This window comes from Periplaneta americana, chromosome 13, assembly GCF_040183065.1.
Source record: "Periplaneta americana isolate PAMFEO1 chromosome 13, P.americana_PAMFEO1_priV1, whole genome shotgun sequence".
NCBI classification, from domain to species: Eukaryota; Metazoa; Arthropoda; class Insecta; order Blattodea; family Blattidae; genus Periplaneta; species Periplaneta americana.
This window is the reverse complement of record NC_091129.1, coordinates 2495007-2522422: the sequence shown is the minus strand read 5'-3', so window position 1 is coordinate 2522422 and position 27416 is coordinate 2495007. Positions and strand designations below refer to the sequence as shown.

The window sequence follows — 27416 nt, the reverse complement described above, 5'->3', positions numbered from 1 at the left end:
GAGTTTATGAGGGTACTAGCCTAGATCATAGAATACTTCTATGATCTAGGGTACTATAACAATAGACTGTGCCCGTACTATTTCGCATTGTCTGTAATGAAGCGTTAGTAGCGACCCTAGTGGTTAGAAACTATCTATGAATGCATATTTACTACGTATTGAGCTTCATGATTGTGTATATACCATTGAGCTCTTGAGATCACTGGTATATACTAGACTGTGATCATACGGTATTCTATGATCTAGGGTTGCCGTCAATAATACATAATATCTTAGTGACATCCTAGGGTGACATCTAGCGATGTATGAGTTTCAATTTAGCGGCATTATGGTAACGCGTTATCAGGGGTTGGCATTCCTGTACCTCTAGGTTACTGAATGATCTTTGTTGGTCGATGCATATTTACATCTAGGTGTGCTAGAACTAGAAGTTTCAAAATTAGGTATTTAAGTGAAAAAAATGATTGATAAAGATTTTGTATTTGTCATATGAATGGATAATAAATTCTTGGTAAAGTTCATATAGGTAAGACTTTTTAACATACTTTGGTAACATAACCTATTTGAATTTTTTTTCCAGAAGCGACCAATGAAGGGTACGATGGCAACAGAGAAGGGCACTTCTGCGGGGAACAATCCACTGGAACAGTTTGTTCTTTTGGCAAAATCTGCGAAAGGTGCTGCAGCTGTAGAATTAGTGAAGCAAGTTTTAGAAGCACCTGGCGTGCATGTATTTGGGGAGTTGTTGGACATGCCAAATGTTATTGAAGTGAGTGATTTATAAGTCTTATTCTAAAGAAATCGCATAATGCAACTCGTAAAAAATTCGTAATGCTTTTCGACTTAGGTTTTCAATTTGAATAGATATAGGCTAAAGCATTAATAAATGGCTATCGTTTTCAGTGATCTATTGTCTTCACTGTATAGAAAAATACCGGGAATATCCTTTCATAGTGTCAGAATTAGGTACTATGAACCTATCCTCTGGCTGATATGTACATCTGTTATTTATCAGGCAGAACATCTCACTTGACGATATGTGTTCGAGGAAGAACAATTGCTTGTATAGGCCTACGTCTGAAGTCTTATTAGTGTAATGTTACTTGTCAGCTATGTATGCAATGGAGGGAGAAAGGAACTGGCCCCATTATCTCCTGGGTTAGTTGCCTCATAAGTGATGCCTTGTTATCACTTGTGAGGTTAGACCTGTCTTCGGAGAGTTGACTAAACAACAGCATATTCAGTTTATTTCTTAACTGCTAGAGATCTTCTGTACCTGTGGTAATTCAGTAGAAAACGTTGGTCGGTATGGCAAGTTAGGTTTGTTCAGGCTTTTGGTATGCCTTGCATATACGTTTTTTGGTAGTCATATTAAAAGCCTGAACAAACCAAACCTAACCTGTCGCTGATCCTCGATAACGTCCACCATACTGACCAACGTTATCTTTGATGCTGCTTTGGTTTGTTCGCTTTCATTGATTTGTTTCTCTTTTCATTGATTTGTTTCTCTTTTCATTAATGTAAAAGTGTAAACTTTATATGTATAATATTTTTTTCCCCCAGCTCGAAAATGGTCCTCATGCTAACTACTACCATGCCTTGCATCTGTTTGCCTATGGAACTTATCGACAGTATTTGGAAAACAAATCTAAGCTTCTTGATTTAAGTCCAGTTCAAAAGAAGAAATTGCAGCATCTTACAATTGTTACATTAGCTACCAAGAATAAGGTAGGTTTATGGCCAACGTGTACAAATGAAATTTGTTTATGGAGCTCTAGCACAAAGAAGTCGTGTTTTAATGATGTAGCTTATTATTTTCTCTCGTTACTCTCAATCACAAAGATTGAAATTAGAATAAACATTGTACCACAGTCTACTATATACAGTCACGAAGCTTGGGGTGATTTTTTGCATTTGTCGCGATAGCAGCGAATAGGGATTATAAAGAATGGATACTGAGCGAATTTTCCTGTGTTTTGTTTCTCTATGCGCCAGTGGCTAGTTCCACTTTCAAGCGCTAGAGGTTAGTGTAATCGAGCACACGCTAAGAAATAATTGAGAATAGAGTTGAGACACAGGATCCAAACATCGCCTACCTTATTGCATAATCCAGTAACGCTTTGCTTCAAATAAATTCAAGTTAATAGCTTTTCCTTATTTCTCAGTGACAAACTAGTTGTAATAATAATATTTTATATTTCAGATATAATAAATTATATTATAAAATAATATAATACATCATAAACTTAAGTATCGAATTCGTTTAATATTTGTATATAATATTATATAAGTACGGTATATGGTTTTCCTTCTCGTAAGAGTTTTGTTTTTCCATTTTCAGCGCTATCAAATCATTACATATTTCAATTATTGTCAGAGTCAACGTCTCAACTCTCATCATAAAGGAACTCTAGAGTCTAGACATTACAGTTAATGACGGATTTATTATTTTATGGATCCAATTTATTTTATTTGAGTACATAATGTACCTAGATGTATTAATTATATGTGTTATATTTCCGCTGTGTCGACTGCTAGCTGGTGTGATGTCAGCGCCAACTCTAGGGAGAAAGCAGAATCTCACGCTTTAGCTGACTTGAAGGTCATTGAAATCAGTCCGGCTACATCAAAGGTACCGACGCGAAGTGTCCATTCTTTATAATCCCTATTCGCTGGCGATAGTTGCTAGCCGCTTGGAGCGCTGTGAATATTAGGAACAATAGACTGTGCCACAGCCATCGTGATCTAATACAGGCCGTAAGGCAGGCCATGTAACTTGGTTAACCCGATCACGAAGGGTGGCGTTTCAATCATATAAATTAGTTGGAATGCATAAACAGTAACGTTTCTAAAATGTAGTGTAATTCCATTAATAAAATTTAAAACAATGATTATGAGACACTTCAGACATAATTCCTTGCGAGTTAAGGTGTAATATTATTTTTGGTGTGAAAATTACGTTGTTCGTATGTGTAATACCTGTCTTTATTTCGATTAAATATTGCGAAATTCTTGTACATTCATTATGCACGATTCAATAATTTTCATTTGCACCGCAAGAATATTTAGATATGTTGAAGTTATAGGTTATGTTTACTGTACCAGTTGCCCCTTTCTGTCTAGTTTCAGTGGTCTCCAATGCCCTGCCATTCATATGGAAATATTATAGGTTATGTTTACTATATCTAATATTCCTAAATTCGCAATTATACATTATAATTAAGCATAATGTCATGTATGACACTCCGCACATTCAATTTGTCTGTATTTTAATACTACAATTGAGTACTGAATTATTGTATTTATCTACTACTAAGAGACGAAGTAACAATCGTACGTACAGTAATTTCATAGGAGTGGTATCGCAAAATAATTTTCTGTCTTTATCAAGGAAGGTAGTTGTGCTATATTAAAATCACAATATAAATTATTTTTTATTAAACCTCAAAATAGCTTCCATTCTAAACTTAAAATGTTGATGTGAAAAGATTATGTTAACATGCAAAATTCTCTTCACATTAAAATATCACAGTTTTGCAATTATTTCTGCAACATAGGCTATTATGCAACAAGAAGTAAACGGAACTTATGGACACATTACACTAAATAAAACTTAGCAATGATACGCAATAAAGTTATAATATAATATTTCACTGAGCTCCATACACTGAAATAGAAAACCCGAACGAACATTACGGCCTGGTCTAGATCGAAAAGGCATTGACTGTGCTGTATTTCTCATTGTTGTGAAAAGTTGTGTAAACTGTGAAATGTTCGTTATCTGTTGTAATAACTGTAAATGGCTAAAATACAATAATTTGAATAATAATATAGGACAAGGAGACGTTTGTAGCACTATAAATTCTAAGAAAAAGAGGTCAGAGTTATCCTTCTTCCGAAATATCCAGGAAGGTGAGTTTATAAAATATAATATATAATTTATGAAAATAATATATGAACCTTATGTATTTCGTATTTCAATAGTGGAAGGAAGGTGTTAATTTTTCAAAAGAACACGATATCGAAAGTACAATACATTTTATCGTCTGCTAGGGAAAGAGTCTGTGATGAGGCCATAGTAGCGATCCTGGTGGCTAGCAACTATCTATGGATGCATATTTCAACTGTCTATGTTTGCATATTTAGTAAGTATTGAGCTTCGCAACTGTATATACTAAACTGTGGTTGTAGAAGCATATTACTGACTTTGTTTGTTTGACTTTGCTTCTAGTGTATACCATACTCTGTCTTACTACAAGAACTAGATATTAAGAATGTTCGGGACTTAGAAGACCTCATTATTGAAGCTATTTATGCAGGTAAGGAGATTTAACAAATTTCAGACTATTAATTATTTTAATCAGTGAAATATAGAATGTTTATTTATTTATTTATTTAATCCACTCAACAATGTAATTACAGAGTAGATAAAATTAAAATAACAGTAATAATACATATAATAATGGTATTTAAACTTAAACAGTTACAATCCAATACTACTCAACAAAAGATATCAAGCAAATATTACATGCAAATCTCGATAAACAAAAACAAAAGTATTTACAGTATGAAGAAAACTTAGATTATACTAAAGTAATAGAGCCAGTGATGAAATGCAAATAACTAGTCACAGATTAGTAACAATAATACAATAACTGATGAGGGACTAGACCTACGTTAAGTCAGAATTAGGAGTGAGTTAGTAATGATAATTAATATGAAATAATTTAAGAAAGAAGACCAAAAATACAATATGTAAACCAGTTAAGACCTATTTATTAGCAAAATACTTATGGAGTGTTTTGAACGCTACCGGTATTTATTTCTCTCAAGAGTGTGGTTCTGTCCTGAAAGATGTCAATATTGTTCTTTTGCACTGGACTGAGAAAACTTTAAAGTATATGACGTCAAGTAATTGGGAAATTCTAAAACCTATCTTTGAAGAGGGAAGCATTTCGACCAGCTATCTACCATCCCACAAGGAAGTTGCATCAATGTCGTTAATGGTGTATTTGTGAGGAGGAGTCTGATCACTGCCTCATTCTTATATCATGTGAATGAACTTTATGAGATCATTGAAATGAAATAACAAAATTCTGAATACGCACATTAGGGTGGTCCTTAGAACGGGGGAGAATGCAAGACTTTTATTTTGTGTAGGGACACCAGCCTATCTTGTTTCAGTTTTAAGAAAATTAACCCCAAAATTTTATAAAACTCAGATGAAATTTAGAGGTTGCCATCAGTGTTTAAAACATCAAGTTTTCTTAATTTTAAACACAATGCAATACAGTTCAAAGCATATAAAATTTAGAGTCGTAAATTTCCATGATGGAGATGACAGTAGTGACACAGGGGTATATTAATTATTTGTGGCAAGTATTCCCTTTGCCAATTCTGGATATTTCCTCCACACCTGTGGAGTAATGGTTAGTGTGTCTGGCCGTGAAACCAGGTGGCCCGGATTCCATTACTGGTCGGGGCAAGTTACCTGCTTGAGGTTTTTCCCGAGGTTTTCCCTCAATCCAATATGAGCAAATGCTGGGTAACTTTCTGTGCTGGTCATTTCACCAGCATTATCACCATCTCATTCAGACGCTAAGGTCCGGTTTTATAAATGCAGTTAATCTAAAGATTATGTTAAACCTAAGTTAAACCTAACTGTGAGTTTAACTCAATGTGCCGTATTACAGAGTCTCGGTTAAGTTAAACCATAGTGGAATATGATACGTATTACTGCTAGAAAAGAAAAGAAGACGATCGCAATTGTTTACTTATATTATTGATTTTAAATAGCCGACGCTCGTGGAGAATCTTCATTAAGAAACATCTTTGTTCTTCGATATCAGAGAGAGTATCATAATAAAGCCTAAAGAGGACCAATACCGCCTACTTCAGTATGCTTGTCGGACTTAACCTCAAATAGTTCCTTAACGTTGGCTACCAACGTTATACTCCCAAACACAATGCAACAAACTAAACCTTGCATGACCTTCCGTGACGTAACTCCATACAGAATTAACTGAGTAATGAAGTAATGATATGTGTGCGTATTTTGTGTGTTGTCTAAAATATTTATGAAACAGAATTCAGTCAAATAATAAAATTATTTTTATGAGTCTAGTAAAATTAGGTAATATTATTAGTGTTTATAAATCAGGCCACATAGTAAATCTTACCAGGAGACTGTCTGCCACACACAGTACAATCCATAATAAGTTCATGGTAGATTTATGGACACCTTCGAAATCTTCTATCGTTTTCAGTATACCAGAGGAAAAATAGTGCAGCACAACTAGTAACTGATGCAGAGATTCAACAGAATGTTTTCAAAAATAAAAAAGAAATCATTTATCTTTTCAAATCTTTAAATTCAAACCCTAAAACAGATATTTTTGCACAGATATTTGTTGTATCCGAGTTTCAATTTTTCGAAACAAGGTTAGGACTATAAGCCTAATTCTCAAGGTTAGGACTGTCTGCTTCGAAAGTCTCAATCTGTTTTAAAACTTATGTTCATTTATGTAACTTATATTTCAAAGTGGTGCACTCTATTTCGAAAAATTCTTGGCTGCCGTGGTCGTTCAGTAATATTGATCACTCACATATCGTCACTCGTAAGTTCTTGGAAAACATCTGCAATATCCATGTGTATTGTGGAAACTGCCATCTTGCACTGTTGAGCCTTGAACTGCAGTTTAAACGGCAGAGAACTGCGATCAAGTTAAACTCAAGTTAATTCAAGATTAACTGGTAGTTGAGGTTTATAATACGAAGCAGAATGAAAAACTTCAGTTTAAACTGAATGTAAGGTTTAAACGCCATTTATAATACCGGCCCTAAATAACCTAAGATGTAGTTTCTGCAGGTATTCACATCTACAATATTCAATTTCTCTATCAATAATTTCCTTTTGAAACCATGCTGTTTCCACTTAAGCCTCTTTTATTTCAATATGAGCCTTTAAGATGTTTGTTTCCATTTGATATCTTCTGTACTAATATTTTATATATTATGAGTAGGGCTAGGATTTTGATGAAATTGCATGTTTTTTCTAGTAAGCCAGAAACATTGCTACTTTAGTATTTACAGTATATGTCATGTGATAAACTGAGTGTTTTAAGACATATTTGTTAGGGCATTTTTTTTTGCATTTTTTGCCTGTTTCGGCTCATAAGAGCATCTTTTGTTTTATTCTGTCATTTTTTAGGCATTTACTTTAATTTTGGCCATAAACCCCCATTATTAATATAAAATAATGTCTATTTCCTTTGATATTTTCTTTACATATTTTGTCCATTAATACCCATTATTTTGTATAATATTTTAATCGTCTTTCCACACAAATATTGCCATTTTAACGTAGTACACCCCATGTAATGGATCAGTCCAACCCCCCTTTCAATATAGACTCCTCTATACCTGCTAATTCCGGATAAGAGTGGCCTTGTGATGGGCTACATGGAAACTACATCAGGTAAAATAATTAATTAAAGTGTACCACTTAGAAAAAATTAGACGTATGTAAAATTAAATAAACTTAAATGTTAGTACTAGAATTTAATTTAATTGAATTTTTTTTTTTTTTTAATTTTTATTTATTTAATACTTTACACTAGAGCTGCATTAGGCATTGCGGTCCGAAAGAGCAGAAGCTCGTGCTCGGGCGCAGTTCAGATCAGTTATACAAAATATATCACAAAATTAAGAGAGTTCATTGAGTACAATGACATTAATAAATGGTAAAATAATACAGCATGTAATAATAGGGTCTATATACAAATACAAAATACAAAAGTACATGAATATTAGAGTATCAATTTTAACTCAATTGGCTTAAACAATTAAATAATTAATCTGATTTGTTTCTTAAATCTATGTGTTTTAAGTGTACTTAGTTCAGGGTAAGCTCTAATTAATGCATTATATATTTTGGGTCCAAAATTTTTGCCTTGTTTTAACCCAGCAGTTGTGTGGCATTTGGGAGCATTTAGAAAGAAACTGTAGTTTTGTCTGGTATGGTATTCGTGAGGATCAAATTTAAATCAGCAATGTTTGTTTATAAATTTGTTCTAGATTTGATAATAGTCTAAATATTAAGTAGTACAAAACCTCTTTTCCTTCTAAGCCAATTATGTAAGATCACTTTTTAGGGCATTTTTAAGGGCATTTTTGAAAGATTTTTATGTCACAAATGCATTGTGTTTAGGACTTTTTTCATGATTTATAGGTCATCAAAATCCTAGCCCTAATTATGGGAAGAGTGTCCTGAGAAATGGTAGTTCCTTATAGGTGGTATCTTTTGTAGAAGCATTTTTTTATGACAAATGGGCCTGGAGAAAAATTGTGATAATTGATGAATTGCCAGACCTAACGTGTTGCAAATATTTAATGGAATGTGTTCTACTGTATTTATTTTTATTTATTTATTTATTTTTTTTTTGTTATTATCTAAATTGTGTTTATTTATCACTTAACGCCAATATGTATCCCACTGTGTTGTTGGTTTTTTTATTAATCTATTTTTGTGTACATTTTATTCAGTTGTCGGTTTCTGGTTTAATTATGTAAATCCTACTTAATTGTAATCTAATACTAATATGTATACTAATGTGTTTATTTTTACTTTTACTGTATACATTTTTTTTTTATTGAATTATCGGCTTCTGTTTTTATGTGATTCGTATTTGATTCTAACAACATTAATATGTATTTCACTATGTTTATTTTTATTTTATGAGGTAAATTTTATGTAACTACCTCTTTTGATCTCATTATGTACCTAAATTGTATCAGTATGTAATTACTTAATTCCGATCCAGTTTTATGTTCAACTATGTAAGCAAGTTTTAATCCTGGTTGAGTGTAAGAGAAGGTCTAATGGCCTTAATTCTGCCAGGTTAAATAAAGCCATTATTATTATTATTATTATTATTATTATTATTATTATTATATTATGAGAAGAGTGTCGTGAGAAATGGTAGTTCCTTATAGGTGATATCTTTGTACAAGCATTTTTTTATGACAAATGGGCCTGGAGGAAAATTGTGATAATTGATGAGTTGCCAGACCTAACGCGTTGCAAATATTTAATGGAATGTGTTCTACTGTATTTATTTTTATTTATTTATTTATTTATTTATTTTTATCTAAATCGTGTTTATTTATCACTTAACGCCAATATGTATCCCACTGTGTTGTTGTTTTTTTTATTATTAATCTATTTTTTGTGTACATTTTATTCAATTGTCTGTTTCTGGTTTAATTATGTAAATCCTACTTAATTGTAATCTAATACTAATATGTATACTAATGTGTTTATTTTTATTTCTACTGTGTACATTTTCTTTTTATTGAAATATCGGTTTCTGTTTTTATATGATTCGTATTTGATTCTAACAACATTAATATGTATTTCACTATGTTTATTTTTATTTTATGAGGTAAATTTTATGTAACTACCTCTTTTGATCTCATTATGTACCTGAATTGTATCAGTATGTAATTACTTAATTCCGATCCAGTTTTATGTTCAACTATGTAAGCAAGTTTTAATCCTGGTTGAGTGTAAGAGAAGGCCTTACGGCCTTAACTCTGCCAGGTTAAATAAAGCCATTATTATTATTATTATTATTATTATTATTATTATTATTATATTATGAGAAGAGTGTCGTGAGAAATGGTAGTTCCTTATAGGTGATATCTTTTGTACAAGCATTTCTTTATGACCACGAGGGTTCTTACAAATGGGCCTGGAGAAAAATTGTGATAATTCTCTGTCTGTCTAGCACTTTTTGGTAATGGTTGATATCTTAATCATTGCAGATATAATTCATGGAAAATTGGATCAGAAGAATAGTCAGTTGGAAGTGGACTATGCCATTGGGCGTGACATCCAGCCCGCAGACCTGGGTTCCATCGTGAGCACGCTACAGGAGTGGTGTGATTCCTGCGAAGCTGTCTTGTCGTGTGTGGAGACTCAGATCAACCGGGCCAATGCTGAGAAGAACAGACGCCTCAAACACAAGGAGGCTATTGAGCAAGAGGTGAATAAACATAAGTCAGGGATAAATGCTTAATATCATTTTTTATTTAGGTTAATAATAAGAATAATTTGAAGACGTAAACTTCAGAGTACTGGTACCTATTTTTGTAGCTGTGTGCTGAAAGAAACATGCCTGAATGAACTGAGGTTAGTGTGTCAGGCTCACTGTTGCCTGATTATTATGGGTACAGTGTACGAAATGACTGTGAGATCATGTCTTATAGGGATATCTTTTACGAAGTTTTACTGCTAGATGGCAGGAGCGTTCCATGCGGAACAACATGTAGGGCTATATTATGTCATGCTACAGTTGATTACTTTCTCCTGCTTGTCAGAATTATATTTATAATACTAGCCGTACCCGTGTGCTCCGCTGCACCCGTTAGAAATAAATATAAAGTAATTACATAATTAAAATAGAACATTTGATCCAGGGAACATTCGTTTAATATGTTACTTAATTTAAATTGCATCCAAATAATTAAAATGCGATCATTTTGGTCCAGAGACACTCATTTGGTGCAGTGACAATTCCTTTAACATGTTTCTTAATTTTTATTACATGCAACCATAGTTTAATGAAGATTGACATCATTTAGATTTAATGTGTATATTTTATTTTACTTGTTATAGGTTTCCATTGAATTATGGTAATAATTTAATTTTAACCCTTGTTTTCTACGTATTCAGTAAATGGCGCTTCGCCCACTATGGTTCTGAACCCTTCAAGTAACTTAAATTATATTATATAATGTTACATAGTATATTATATTATATCAGAAGTTACTGTAATAACATTATAGCATTATGTCCATCTAGAGAAACTACACTTTCCAATGGTGAAATAATAATTAATTATACAAATCGGTTAATTTAGCTTCCGATATTACTTCATACAAACATGAAACATTCTCTGTAGGCTATCTTTCATAGCTTCCGTTTGTTGCTGTCCAAGGCCCCTTATAGACGAAGTCATTTGTTTCTTACTTCATTACACGGCCTTAGATGGCAGTTATTTTAATTTTAAAACTCATATATCTCATTAAATATCAGTCCTATCAAAATTTTTAAGGAATAAAACTTATCGCAAATTATTTTTAAAGAAACTTTTGTTATGTAACATTTTTCACAAAAATCAATAATAAGCGAGATATTTCGATTTATTTAATTCAGGCCCCCTTATAACCCCCCTTTTAAATAACGTATTTTGAACGCCATATAGCCTAAAATCTAAGTTACAACGAACTTAATTTATATTCCAATTTTCATCGAAATCCGCTCAGCCATTATCGCGTGAAAAGGTAACAAACATACAGACAGACAGACAGACAGACATACAAACAAAAATTTCAAAAAAAGCTATTTTCGGTTTCAGGGTGGTTAATTATATATGTTAGGACTAATTATTTTTGGAAAATCGAAAATTACCAGAAAAATTTCGGCTACAGATTTATTATTAGTATAGATAATTCAGTATTTTCTTACCTCATAATTTAATTTAATTTACAATAAATAATAACGTAAGCATGTATAATGCTGAGCGATTCCCCTTAAGAGATGGATGGGAATATCTGCAGTATGCAGAATATAGATACGAGTAAATTGAATGCTCGTGAACTTAAACGAGAACTATGAGAACGAGGTGCAGGAATAAAAAAAAAGAACGAACTTTGTCGAAGGTGAATATTACCTCTTTAATCGTTAGTATTGTAAGTACCGTACGGTAAAAAACAAGATATGCAGCCAGCAATATTTTTTTTATAGGGAAGGGACTATCGAGATTGAATTCCTCGAATTTTTTTCTCTAGTTGCAGAAAGATCAAATGCCATGTTTGATAAGATAATATAATATAATTGCAGTAGTATCACGATTATTCCTTGTTTTGTAGGTTAAGGACATGCAGTTTTGAATACTATATAGGCTGATTTTGAAAATTTGAAGTAAAAACCTGGTTTTAATAATTAGTCTACAGCACATTAAAGCATTATTCACGAAATGGATTTCACTATGGATCGTCCTGGATAATAAACATCCCAGTTAATCAAGAGTTTACTGCAGGCGTAAAATGCTGGCATAAATTTCGGAGACTCCTAGAAGTACTGAATATAATCTAAGCAAACACAGCTTGCTGTCAAGGTTGCATATGTTTTTATTAATTTTTATTTCTCTTTTTCCAAAATGAAACTGTAGCCAGCAAATCCTTACTTGAAGTACAGTAGAACTTGGTTATAACGACATCCAAGGGACCTTAAACAGTATGTTGTTATAAACGAGTGTCGTAGTAACTGAGATTCACATTATCAATCTAGTGAGGTGGAAAATGAAAAATAACAAACTTAATTAGACTTATTTTAGATTTATGTATTGACTTTTAAGCCTACAATGAACATAATAAAATACACGTAGGCCTACAATTATAAATACAGTATTCTGTATTAAAACAGTTTGTTCAGTACTCACCAAACTACTTTACTTAGAAGAGAAGTAATCAGTCATTTTACTCTGTTGTCTTCTACTTGCCCAATACACACTTTCTAGGGCTAAATTACGTTCTATGTTCATAATTTCAGTTGCAATTTCACTGCTCCCTTCCCTAGCTTCATAGAACATGTTCTTAACTCTAATGACTTCTAAAGCGTCACTCACTTCTTTTAGTGGCCATACTGCGTTAAACTGCGTGCACTTAGTGAAAACTTCCTGTCGAAACTGATCTAATACCTCATGAATTCGGGCAGGTTACAATGGGGTGGGGAATCCGCCTGCATTCCAGAGGTCTATGACAGAAGGAGACTGTAAAGAATTTGTCAGGGTCAGATTTCAACAAAATATTTCTTAAAAGACTTTGGTTCTTAGAAAATCTTATTCCAAACTGAGGTTGAAAATGACGTTATATGCGAGGTAGACGCATATGCGTTTGTCGTATTAAGCAAGGTAGGAAAGCATATGTCTTATGGGGAATTAGTTGGACCACAGAATATTTGATGTTATAGACGAGGTGTCGCACAAAACGAGGTCGCTGTAACCAAGTTCTACTGTAGTTATTTTTGTTTCGTAGCTAGCACTTTAGAGGCGCAATTTAATTGGTTAATTTTTTTTTTAAGGTTTAAAGTATACATTCAGAATATTTCGGGACCCGAATGAAGACAAAAGGCTTTCCCTGGTTTTTACATATAGGAACACAACAAAAATTAGGCATTTTGAGTTGTTTTTAAGAGTATTTAATGTACTAATACACCACGTAAATTCTCAATGTTTATATACCGGAAAACAAATGCACACGCAAAGCGCATACCTCAAAGTACACGCGCGCTATCTGTTGGTGCTAGTTCAGGATATCCCTATTGGTGTGTGATATGCAGGCAAGTATCTGATCATCAGTAGCACACTGTAGCTGAGGTTAGTAATCTCTTGCTGTGTGTGTTTACTAAAGAACAAATAATTTCCATTTGTTGTGAAACTGCGTTTCAGTATCATAAGTAGGGACCGGATTTTTATGTAATATCAAGATGTGAAATATGTACATATTTATGTAAGAAAAATAAGCTGAATATGCACCAAAATAGGAGTAAAATCATGAAAATATTTAATATCAATATCTGGCAGGTATAGGATAGGTAAGATTCTCCAGTTGTGATTTCACAGAGCACCCGACTTTTTTACAGCACACTTGACACATTACTATTTTTCCATCTGTAGTGAAAGCTTCCTCCATCGCAATCCATGATTTTATTTTTGTCGTTACAGTTGAAGATGCAGGGGCCATTTTAGTTAGTTAAAAGCAGTAGATAAACTCACTTGCACTTTATACTGTAAGTACTAAAACTAGAGAATTGAGTGAAATGAATGACACAACAGTACTGCAAGCACTGTTTCGCTTTACTGGATTAGGAGAAAATAAGAGGAGATGTGGGACACATGCATTTTAGCTGCTCCCTGTAAGAAACAAAGTACCTACTAAAACCTCAAACTGTAGGCATTTACAAACTGTTGTTTGAAAAGTGACATTCCTGTCTCATTCAGAAGGGTAGGATTATTCCAGCTGAGAACCATACTTTCTAATTGCTCGGAAAATCCCATTTCTGTATAGGTCTACTAAATTTAAAGTACAGAGGTCAAGCAATAACCTGAAAGTCTCATGTCACACTTGACACAGGTTTTCCATGGAAGAATTAGGAAGAGGGTGGGTAAGGTTGCAAATTGCATGAGAACAACTTGTTAAGACGTGTGCAGAACAATTATAGTTCGAGACAAATCATGTCGTCCTCCACCGCATGAAGGCAACGCTACTTTCTGATTGATTTTTACAATACAAGGTAATTGTATGAGAAAGGTTGCCTTTTGTTTTGCACAAATTCTCTTAACCCATCATAGAGAAAGACTAAACGCCTTGGCAGTGGTTGTCTGCGTTGATGATAGGACACTTTTAATGTCGTCACAAACTTTAAGTTCTTTAAAAAATAGTATGACTTCTGATATCAGGTCTCGACTGAGGCATGATAGCATTTAAAAATAGTGTTTATTATCAGTTATTAGTATTTAAAAATACTGTTTATTATGTTATTATATTTTTTCGAACAAGCTCTAACACAGTAATATCACAGACGAGCACTTGTCAACAACTTGTCAGCATTCGAACGCAGCGACAGGAAGGTCTCTTTGTTCAGGTCAGAAACTGCTGGAGAAAGTGTGGAGTGAGTAGTTTCTACACAAGACCAAAAACCCGCCTATTTCTTCTGCCTTTACTATAGTTCTATTGGTGTGTTGTGTGAGTCTAAGAGACCCAGCCCGAGTAGTGAAGTAAGTTCTTTGAACTCAATCATTTTCTTATTTTTTTTGGTATTGTTTGACTGTTATACTGTCAGCACTATTGTTATTGTTTTAAGAATATTTCCAGTAGTTTTATATGGATTTAATACATTATGCAAGGAAAAAGTTATTAGATTTTACATCCATTTTGTTCATAGATCTAAAACTAGAGATAATAATGACAAGAATAAACCAAAACGTGAAAAAGAGTACTATGCAGTGCTGTCATGGAGGCCATACATCGTATGGGAACCTACAATTTTTTTAATTAATCGTATGGGGAAAAGAAAATTTTGTCTGTGCATAGCCATACGGCATATGGGTGCCTAAGTTTTGTATGCAAAGATCTGCACAGATCTTAGATCATCTCTTGCTGTTCCTAACGTACTTTCTTTGATGTTCATAAACAATAATTGTCCACCTAATGCAGCACTGGAATCCAGAATTATATAAAATAATGGTTGAAAAACAAGAAGTGCTGCAAATACACACTCCAAGATTCATCGAGACAAGTGTGCATGTACGGTGGGGCTACATGGTGTATTCTTTAAATCAAACTTGTTGTACAGTTAAAATGTGAAGCAAAACAATTTCTTTACTTCTTCGTTAATATTTAAAAAAAGAGGGAGGAGAGTAAAATATATTTGAAGGGAGAAAACAAGGGGTGGTTCGTATGGCCAAGAAAAAAATTACCATGGTACTGTGATCTAACCAATCCGAGAGATATGCTAAGATTTTCAGGATTATTTGACGAATATATGTCTGAGAATGATATATCTGAGAATGCATTTTGCAAAGATAGAAAAATCAGACACTCATGCCGTCTATGTAATAAGTATCTGTGTTTAGAACATTCATCATTCTTGTGCAGGGACTGTAAAATGGATACGTAAATTGTAATTCTTGTGATAAAGTTAAAATGCGATTTTTAATAGTTTATGCTTCTGACGTTTTGAGTTTCTCATTTAATTACAAAATCATGTTTAAAGTTGCTGTATTTGTAACAAAAAATGTTATGACTCATTTGAATATGTTATAAAATTATGAAAGTCGTGGAACTCACAAATTTATGAAGTTAATATTGCAGGAAAATAAAGTTGTTATTATATGACTCAAATACTCCCTCCGTTCCAAAATATGGTATAGTGACAAACAAAATAAGTTTGATTATTGCACATGTGCGCACTAAATGTTTCACAGTGTGGTATTCTATTCAGTAGTGAAGGGACTGTCAGACAGTGCAGTTGTGAATGTTTCTAGTCTTCTGTCGTGCATCAAACTATAATATTGAAATATAGTTCGTTATGAACAGAAATCAAATGGGCACCTGCTGTAGTGTTCCTTTTGCAGAAAATGTAACACCAACCCAGTCAATTTTGAATAGAACATCTAAGACACAACAGTCGTACAAAAACGGGTTGTAATTCATTGCAGTTTTTATATTAATTTGCCTCTATCAAAACAATGTTTGTTTTTTCTTTTATTAATTTGACATCACACAGAATGAAATGTACCTAATGTTTATGTTTTCCTTATGTATTTTAATAAACATATAAGTATGTAGAAGATGTATTAAAGTTACATTATATTACTGAGAACTTAACAAATCTATACCATATTTTGGAACAGAATTAATTACATCTTTCTATACCATATTTTGGAACACAGGGAGTATAATTTTTTTCATATTTACAAATTATTCAAAATAGAGCTTTAAGAAATTTATTGTGTTTTCATTATTTGACTCCAGTTAAATATCTATATCAATTTTCTTTCGTTCTACCAGTTGAATCAATTATCAAATTAGGTGCTGCTATTTTCATGTGCAAAGTTATTAACAATTTAATACATAGTAATATTATATTTCAGTTTAATAAAGATATACATACTTATTCAACAAGACAAAAAGACAGTATATATTTTTCTCAGCATAGCTCAGTAACTTATGGAACGAATGACTTAACCATTTTTTAACAACAACTTTTAACCAACTTCCTTTAGAATATAGAATTTTACCAAATTGCTGGTGTTTTAAGAATTGTTTAAAAATACGTTTTTGGGAAGATTATTTATTTTAATTCTCAGTTGATTTATTTATTTCATTGTTTCAAACTTTTTCTTCTTTGTGCCCAAAATTTTATGTTATCTTACTATTTGTTCTTATTTCGCTTTCTTTCTTTCTTTAATAAATTCTTGTGTTATTGTTTGTTTTCTCAGACTGTAGTTTCATGACTTTTCAATTACATTGTATAACATATGTATGTGTTCTCGTATAGCCCCTACATATGAGATATACTTGTTGGGGCATACTCAATAAATTAAAAAAAAAAAAAAAAATGGATCTGAAAGACCCAACCTGTGTACTTATGTAACTTTTCAGAACCTCTGGTAGGTTAAATTTAGAGATAAAATTACTGTATTTTGTGGCACAAAAACATTGTAAATTGTGAGATCCATCTAAACATATTACTGTTTATCTCAACTTTCGTAATTTGTTTGAAAGATTATGTTTCCAGACTGTATCATTAATAATCTGTATTGAAACGAAGAGACTCCATTGCACGATACATTCTAAGGTTGGTGGTATTGAGCAGTCGAAATATCTAAGTTCTTTAGTAAATCTATGATTTGATATCATACACACACATGCAGCGAGATAATACTAAACTAAAGCTTCTCAGAGGACTGGTTTTGTTCTTCTGTGTGACGTACTTGCAGGGAGAGGGAAGATTTGTAAAATTTGTATAACAGATGGACGATTGAGAACGTCAAAATTAAAGTACTGCATAGTCTGCATGTATTAATATAGTGCAATGTCTCTGCCATAGTAATCAGCCACTGTACACTGACCTTGCTTTACAGCACTGTTTTGAATGATGTAACAGACATGACGGAGTAACAGATCTGACAGGTAACAAACATGACAAAGCAAACAGGCATGTGCGAACCTAAAATGTTTTTGCTTAAAAATCTTCAAAATAGCAACTTAACTACTGGACACATGTACTATTATATCCTCTTGATCTTGACTTTATATGTTGTTATTTGTGGAAAACACAACACAAACAGATCTGACAGAGTAAAAATGCACGCTTAGACTAAAACACAAAGCAAGAGTATGACATACAATCTCGCCAAATCAAAATGAGCGAACATAGCAGTACAATCAAAATGGATCTTTGTGCATCATCTTGGCTTGTGCTGATATCTGTGGGATTTCTTTTTCAACTGTGTATCCATAGGAACAGAACGGTGTAACAGACCTGACTGATTTACTGGACTAGAGTAATTATGTAATCATATTTAAGGAAATATGTTGTTTTCTAATGCCAGGCGTTTGACAATAAAGTCATTTGACCTCTTGCACTCCAATATTTTTCAAAGATATTATCATGGCCAGCCAATGAAGCACAGATTTTGAGGTGTTCCGGATCCATTTCTTGGTTTGAGTTGCACAATGGGCAGTTAGGGGACTGATATATTCCAATTCTATGCAGGTGTTTGGCCAAACAATCATGGCCTGTTGCCAATCTAAATGCAGCTACAGACGATTTTCGTGGTAAATCGGGAATTAACTGTGGATTTTGATGCAGAGAGTTCCATTTTTTCCCTTGGGATTGTGTTATCAAATTTTGTTTGTTGAAGTCTAAGTATGTAGATTTAATAAATCTCTTCACAGAGTAATACGTAGATTTAGTAACAGGTCTGTAAGTAGCAGTGCTGCCCTTCTTTGCTAAAGCATCCGCATTCTCGTTTCCCAGGATTCCACAATGGGATGGTATCCATTGGAATACAATTCTTTTATTGAGTGATATTAATTGAGAGAGCATTTTAGTTATTTCTGCTGTTTGAGATGAAGGTGTGTGTTTACAATTTAAGGAAATATAAACTCAGATATAAATGAAGAAGTTTTGATAATATCAAATGTTTCTTTAATTTTTTTCTTAATTACATTATTAACCGAACCTTTGTCTGGACATAATCATGCTCCATTTTAAAAACTTAACTAGTATGGACACGGCATTTTAGCTGTTACTATCAGAATTTTATTTTATTCTCATGAAATATTTCACATGAAGGAAATAATTGAAGTGTCAGCTGGAACAACATTGTAAGTTACAAAATTTTCATTTGACTGCCTCCGTGGTCTGTTGGTCAGCATGCTGGCTTCCAGATCAGGAGGTTCCGGGTTCGATTCCCGGGCTCGGCGCTCGGTGAATTTTTCTTGAAGAAGAAGAATTCCCTGGGTGTCTAGAGTCTGGAAATTTGTATGAATGTGATTGTGAGTGTGCCAGGTTAATATTAATTAACCAATCATCACAAATATAAAAATACATCAGGACTGTCGCTGGACAGTAACCTGAATACACGTTTCAGCGTCACATTGTTGACAAGTAACTCCATCTGTTAGCACAACCATAAAGCATCTAGTAGATGCTATAGAGTTACCAACAACGGGGAAAAAAAAAAATTCATTCGGCGTGTTTTCGTGTAATAATGTATATCATGTTACCTTGTTATACTCTCTGGCTTGCAACTGTCCATCAATGCAGTACGTGAAATTTGTCCACTCAAAAGTTTGCTACCCTCATAAGAACAAAGTTGTACGTGTACACATTTTTGCAGCTCCTGTAAATTTTACTAAATGTAACTTATAATGTTGTTCCAGCCAACGCTTCAATTCTTGTGACGTTTACTACATTAGTATTGAAACTACTCACTGTTAGGAATTTATAACTCTATCGTTATAAATGCAATAATGGGAAGGGTAAGAATTGATAGACGTCATTTGTTATACAAATTCTGCAAATGACTCTAGTTCATTCGATGATAAGTTATTTATAAAAAAAGGTTGTAACATTGACTTGAAATGCATGTTGTTGGCGGCATAAATTTAATATTTAATCTTAAAATGAATATATTTATAAATAATTCTCCTAGCCTCTGTATATATATGCACCAGACCTTTTTCTTTTTACTTGGACAGTTGTGTTTCTTGTTTTACTATAGATTATTAATATAAAGAAGACATTGAAGACTCAATCCCAGGACCCAGATGAAGCAATGGCAACAGATTCTCGAGAAGCAGTTGCTCAGGGAGGGGAGAAGGGGAAGAAGCCGATCAAAGCCAAAGGCCTGCGTGGAAGCAGCAAGTTCTGGCAGAAATCATGAGCAGAATGGAAACCTGGACAAGACCTGTGATTGATTGACACAATTTACATGTAAATACAGTACAGAACCTTGAAGGAAAACACAACACATTTTCAATTGTGTGGTTTCAGTCTTTCATTTTTATATGTCAAGTAATTTTAATACCGGTATGACTTTTTAATAATTCAACCAGCATTTCATTTTCAGAAATTAAAAAAAAAAAAAAAAAACAGGAAATGCTCTGTGTATACTTAAACATTGAGGACTGCCAGTTGTAGTCAGCTCACCACATAGAGTGTCCGGGCTAAGAGTATGCAGAAATAAAAGCGTATAATGTGAGAATTACACATTATGAGTTCATAATGTACAGTACAGCACTTCTTGCTGTGGCATCCACATCTTGACTGACAAGGAAGTGGCTGATGCATAACCTGCCCTCATTCTGTTTCTGTGCTTGCGTGACAGGTAACACAACAGTGATCTTCCAAGTAAGACAGAACAATCTCTTGAGAGATTTTCTGTCAGTTGTGCTTTACATTACAAAATTATAATGTACAATTCTTGCATTATACTCTGTTATTTATGTATACTTTTAACTCGAACATCCTGTATTTGAAATTGTTATGGAATATTTTCAGTGAATGAATCAAATTTTAAATTCTGTGAGAGTGAACATAAAATATAAAATTATATCAGCATACTTGAACCTCTTTAATCTTGCAGGTTTGAGATATAAGTAATGCCTTGTGAACTTTTCTGATTGTGAACATCGTGTGTAGTTAGTTAGGTTTATTTTCTGTCTTCATCTTTCCCATGTAAGTGTTTTTGTAAATAGTCTCTGTATGCTAAAATAAACAAGTTTATTTCAAAAGGAATACGAAAGAAATTAAAAGAGGAAAGTGAGAAGAAAAAGCAGCTTGGAATTGAGGAAACCTGAGTTTGTGAGAATTGGTTGAGAATGGGGGCCATAAAACAAGGGGAAGAAAATAATGTAGTAATATAAAATAAACAGAAGATCGTACATATATTATGTGAAGTTATCAATAGTTGTTGTTTTCTAATGCCAGGCGTTTGACAATAAAGTCATTTGACCTCTTGCACTCCAATATTTTCCAACGATATTGTCATGGTCAGCCACTGAAGCACAGATTTTTAGGTGTTCCGAATCCATTTCTTGGTTTGAGTTGCACAATGGGCAGTTAGGGGACTGATATATTCCAATTCTATGCAGGTGTTTGGCCAAACAGTCATGGCCTGTTGCCAATCTAAATGCAGCTACAGACTATTTTCGTGGTAAATCGGGAATTAACTGTGGATTATGATGCAGAGAGTTCCATTTTTTCCCTTGAGACTGTGTTATAAAATTTTGTTTGTTGAAGTCTAAGTATGTAGATTTAATAAATCTCTTCACAGAGTAATACGTAGATTTAGTAACAGGTCTGTAAGTAGCAGTGCTGCCCTTCTTTGCTAAAGCATCCGCATTCTCGTTTCCCAGGATTCCACAATGGGATGGTATCCATTGGAATACAATTCTTTTATTGAGTGATATTAATTGAGAGAGCATTTTTAGTTATTTCTGCTGTTTGAGATGAAGGTGTGTGTTTAGAGACTATTGATAGAATAGCTGCTTTGGAGTCTGAAAATCAACAAGATCTTCCAGCTAGGTCCAATGGACCCGTCGACCAACAGCAGGTGTGGTCCTCCAGACATTCTGGGGGTTATGTGTGAATGAAGTAGCCACCAAAACTTAAAAAATATGGTGTTCACTTAAATCGGCTACAACTTGCCATTTTCACTCCAATATGAAATGAAATGAGTTATCAATAGTACAGACGTTTAATTATTTAAGAAAAGAAAGAAATAATCTGTAGATTTACTGGCATGTAAAAGAACTCCTGCGGGACAAAATTCCGGCACATCCGGCAACGCTGATATAACCTCTGCAGTTGCGAGCGTCGTTAAATAAAACATAACATTTTAACATAACAAGAAAGAAATATTCTTAAACTATCAAAACAACATAATAAAATGTCACACACGCACAATTCAGGTGTCTCTTCAGGATTGCCTGCAACTTCGGATGCCACTCTGAACCTCCAAAAAAACTCTATCCTGCTAGTCTTCATCAGCTAAACCTCTGGATGTCATCAACAATTTTACTCCTTCCAACCATATTCAGCGGGGATGTCCTTTTTTTCTCCTCTGCCTTCGGTTCCAATGCTGGGGTAATTTATAGTCCTCCATCCTTTTGACATGAGCATGCCAAGTCAAACAGCTTTCTCCTATCCGATCCTTGATACTGGTGTTCTTATTCTTTGCTATTCGAATGTCTTCTGCTCTCATGTGGTCCACTACAGTTTTCCTAATGCATCTCCTCCAGAAATTTAACTTTCTCATCTACTTACGTCTTTCTTGTGTTTTGGTCGTCTCCCACAATTCCACTCCATACAGTGTGATACTCTCAAACACAGTATGGTGTAGAAGTCTCTTAACATCGAGAGATATAATTGGCTCCACAGGAGAGAGTGTAACATCCTTGTATTGTCGGACCATCGGATCTGTGCCCCTTCAGCGCTGTCGTCGTTCTTGGAAAAGTTAACGCCTGTACTCACTTCATTCCACCCGCTTTCCTCCCACCACATTAAACAGCAGGCCACGAACCTTGCCAAATAGGGATGTTGCCAAACTTCTGTCAAACGGTGTCATAAATAACTGGTCCTCCATGCTACAATATCATTTCTTTCAATCAAAATACATCTTGTATTTCTACATTTTTTAAACCTAAACCCCATGTCTCGAATCACTTTCCGTAGCGTTTCTCTCCAACCTTGGAAATTATTACTTCTCTCGCAAGCTTCAGTAATTTCTTCAATGTTGGAACTTCTTTCTGAACAGTATAAAATTCTTGTATCTTTCTTCTTAAAATACATCGGTTCATATCATCTACAAGAATTAAAACTTCCTTTGGTCTGTTCTTCCCTGGTGATTCTAGCTTTTCATCTCCTGCACAGACTCCCTCTCTCCTGATTTTCTTTATTAGGAGCTCTGACCTGTCTGTATAAATTACATAAAATGTTGTATTATTATTATTATTATTATTATTATTATTAGTTAAGTAAGAAATTTTAATATGTAATCAATTGAAATCAGTCGTAGCTCATGGTTTTAAAATTGAGGAAGGCTCTAGGCTGAAATGGCAAATTTTGAAGGTTTCGAGCATTAGTATTTGTTTATTTATTTCTTTTTGTTTATTCATTTATTTCCGTAACTGGGAATTCTTAACAATAAGTTATTATTATTGTTATTGTAACGGGCACCTGACTTACCTTCATTCATTTGCTTGTAGACAAAATCGGCCCTTCTCTCTTTCGATATATTACACACAATTCATTGTTCTCAAATAAACACTCGCAAAAGGTTCTCACAATCACAAGTTCACAACCACATACAATACTGATACTCGTATTACGAAGCAAGCCAAAACTATATAATTCGCAGGTTAGAATTTCCGTTGTGTTCTTTTCCCGTCCCTGACAGAGGTTTGAAAAACTTTAACTTTATGGGATACCAATTGTGTCAACGAATAACTAAATGACTCCTTCATCTTAGCACCGCAATATTATCCTAAAATGCCAATTAGGCCTATGACCTACCGTAAAATGAATGAGAGAGCAGACACGTAACCTCAACAATGGAGTGTCAGACATTGTTTCTTTTCTCTTCTCCAGGAGAGTTTTTAAACTCAGAGCTAGAAAATGTTGGCAACGACTCAAGGCGTAGATCTCTACGCTTTTGCTGTACCCTTATTAGCCAGACTCTACTAGGAAGCCTCCCCGTTCTGTTTCTATTGTGCTGAAGAGACAGTGAAAGGTTGAGCCTTTATTACTTATAACCTATCCCAAAAACATGTCGGTACCAACAGTTCCAAATATATTGACCGTTATTAACGAACGAGCTGAGTAAAATTTCGATGTTTCTCCTCTATTGAAAATCTTTATTCTACTATTAAACACAAACAAATGTCAAGATTTTTGTAGATTTTTATAGGGGCGGCTCCGCCTAAGAGCCTTTAACTACGAGCCGCTACTGATTGAAATAAAATAAACCTCACCTGTGATAGCAGCTGCTCTTTTCGTTGCCTGATTTATAGGAAACAGATATTGACCTGTTTGTTTCTCTTCATCGCAAAATGCTATTACGTATATACTTGCTTAATACTCTTTCACCACTCCGGGCTGCAGTATTCATGTTGAGTTGACAACACTGGACTGCAAGTGCAAATAAACTGTCCCGCAAGAAAGCTCAAAATTGTGAGTAGTGGGGGACAGAAAGGGAGAGAGATAAGAATGCAGGGAGGGAAATGAATTACCGAGGCTGAGAAGGAATTAGGGTTCAGTTCGCATATCTTACGGGGGCACAGATCCAATGGTCCGACAATACTAGCTCTTGTTCTGTCTTCTGTTGTACGTCTACATGGCTGCTTCCACTTGAATCTATCCAAGATATTTAAACTCTGATGTTTGCTTTATCTTTCCTACACCTCATCCAAACCTTCTCCATCTTGTACTTCCCCCCACAATAAGATATTCACACTTGTTAATCCCCAAGCAGAATATCTGATAAGAAGTCTTCTTACTGAGAATTTTGTTTTTTCTCATCTTGGGCCAATACCACTTGGTCATCCACGAAAAGAGTGGAAAGAAGATATCTGTTCTCAAGGAGGATACCCATCCTCTGCCACCCTCTCGTCCACTTCCTCAAAACTACTTGTAAGTAAGTTTTAAAAACATTTGGTGATTCACAATAAATGGCTTAGAGAATAAGTGGTCCTGTTTCACATAGGAAATGTTGGTCAAATAAAGTAACTTCAGCAGAGCAATTCTTTGCAGATCCTCTACCTCCTGTAGAGCTTTCTGAAGAAGAGAATGATATGGCATAAAGATCATGTGGAGCCCCTCCTTCCTAGCATTGCCGCCCTCACATAAGCCCACCATCATTCCCTATCCTGTGCAAGTCTCTATCATCATATCCCACCTCCCTCAGATCCATTTTAATATCCTCCCACCTACGTCTCGGCCTCCCCAAAGGTCTTTTCCCCTCCGGTCTCCCAACTAACACTCTATATGCATTTCTGGATTCGCCCATACGTGCTACATGCCCTGCCCATCTCAAACGTCTGGATTTAATGTTCCTAATTATGTCAGGTGTCCTGTAACTTCATCCTTCGTAGCCCCAAATATTTTCCTAATAACCTTATTCTCAAACAATCTTAATCTCTGTTCCTCTCTCAAAGTGAGAGTCTAAGTTTCACAACCATAGTTGTTGTTGTTTTCTAATGCCAGGCATTTGACAATAAAGTCATTTGACCTCTTGCACTCCAATATTTTTCAAAGATATTATCATGGCCAGCCACTGAAGCACAGATTTTGAGGTGTTCCGAATCCATTTCTTGGTTTGAGTTGCACAATGGGCAGTTAGGGGACTGATATATTCCAATTCTATGCAGATGCTTGGCCAAACAGTCATGGCCTGTTACCAATCTAAATGCAGCTACAGACGATTTGCGTGGTAAATCGGGAATTAACTGTGGATTATGATGCAGAGAGTTCCATTTTTCCCTTGAGATTGTGTTATCAAATATTGTTTGTTGAAGTCTAAGTATGTAGATTTAATAAATCTCTTCACAGAGTAATACGTAGATTTAGTAACAGGTCTGTAAGTAGCAGTGCTGCCCTTCTTTGCTAAAGCATCCGCATTCTCGTTTCCCAGGATTCCACAATGGGATGGTATCCATTGGAATACAATTCTTTTATTGAGTGATATTAATTGAGAGAGCATTTTAGTTATTTCTGCTGTTTGAGATGAAGGTGTGTGTTTAGAGGCTATTGATAGAATAGCTGCTTTGGAATCTGACAGTATAACTGCATTCTTAAATTTATTGATGTGGCATAGAAGATTCCTGAGACTTTCACTTATTGCAATGATTTCACCATCAAAACTTGTTGTTCCATATCCAAGAGATCTATAAAGTGAGAAGAGACAGCACGTAACACCTGCAGCGGCACCCTGTTCTCTGGAGATCAAGGATCCGTCGGTGTATAAATGAAGCCAGTTTTGTGGAGGGTACCTAATATTAATTGTCTCTAAAGGCAATTGTTTTAGTATTTCAGTGTTTACTTTTGATTTCAGTATTTCTTCTGTTAAATTTAGATTATATTCTATATTTAATAGAGTTAAAGGGTTTGGTTTAATTTGTAAGTTTTGTTTTAAATTCGGGATATTGATTTTCTTTTTTTAATTCTTGAACAATGGATATGAAACTTTTTTGAGTTTTCAATCTACAGAGATCACAACCATAGTGCTGAGGTCCAATAGACTACTACTAGACTACTCGAGATGACAAAATAGTGTACAAAGTTTGAAGAGTGAACTTTTTAGATTTATATGCATATCAGGAGTGAAAGCACAACACTTTCTAATATGATCTGACTAAACAAAAGGAGAGCATTATATAACGAAGAAAAGATGCGAACTTCATATTAGGAAGGTAATCCTGGTTAATAAAGTGTATCTTATAATGTAACAAGTTATGGATAAAATAATAAGGCACAGAATTACATCAGTCTAATGGCACTTGAATAACAAAAATGATGGATCAGAAGTGTGTGTGTACAGCACATATATGAAAGAGCATTCAGCAATGTGCTGGCTACAATATTTATCAGTTCTATAAAAAAAAAAAATATCACTATTAGCCCTTAAAGGCTCTCAAAATATTAAAAAAATATGTATAAATATACTCTCCTTAACTAGAAAACCATTTTCTACCTTATGAAAATGTTTATTTTATACATTTTTTTTTTATTATCTCCTATAACATTTTTACTAATTCCAACAATCTTGACAATTATATCTTTGTTATTGATATCTCTATAGGGTGTTGTATGTAGTTATTGGCAGTGATACAGTTGGCCATATATTTGTGTTTATTAAGAAAATAAAAGGGTTATTTAATTCTTTTTTGTACTGAAAATTTTCTTTATAATGTTGCCTACACTGTTCATTATGTGAATTCCCGCCAAAAGTTCTCAGTATGCAAGTGAAGTTGGTGAAGGCTGTGTTTGGATGTGTTTATAAGTGATTGTTAAGAAAAAAATTAGGCAAGGAATAGTTTCAGCAGAGGTGAGTGAACATATCTTCAACTAAACTTCATAACTGAATGGTGTGTTAAGACGTAATTTAGAGTAATTTACAGTTTGCAGTCAAGTATTTTTCACTCATAACCTCACTTTTTACAGTAATTAGCAATCTCTGCCAATAACTATACTTATTACACAACATTAACCATCATCTTCAAATGAGTCTTAGATTCCTGTAGGAGATATTTTCAAGAATTGAAAATAATGACTGTAC

The 27416-nt window shown here is 34.1% G+C and overlaps 1 protein-coding gene across 2 annotated transcripts in view; it reads left to right on the top strand.

Moving 5' to 3' along the window:
* Positions 1-323: 323 nt before the first annotated feature.
* CSN7 (COP9 signalosome subunit 7) overlaps positions 324-27416 on the top strand; it is a 36925-nt gene continuing 9832 nt past the window's right edge. Inside the window, exons 1-6 of one of the 2 annotated variants that reach the window (XR_011335423.1) lie at positions 324-443; positions 581-769; positions 1564-1728; positions 4232-4319; positions 9826-10046; positions 19863-20074. Coding sequence is in view for 1 of the 2 variants with exons in the window: in XM_069842810.1 (XP_069698911.1) it covers positions 590-769; positions 1564-1728; positions 4232-4319; positions 9826-10046; positions 19863-20024 (816 nt within the window). In the remaining variant the exon portion in view is untranslated. Of the gene's footprint in view, positions 444-580; positions 770-1563; positions 1729-4231; positions 4320-9825; positions 10047-19862; positions 20241-27416 lie in introns of those variants that run through there. The other variant, XM_069842810.1, reaches the window with a different exon arrangement.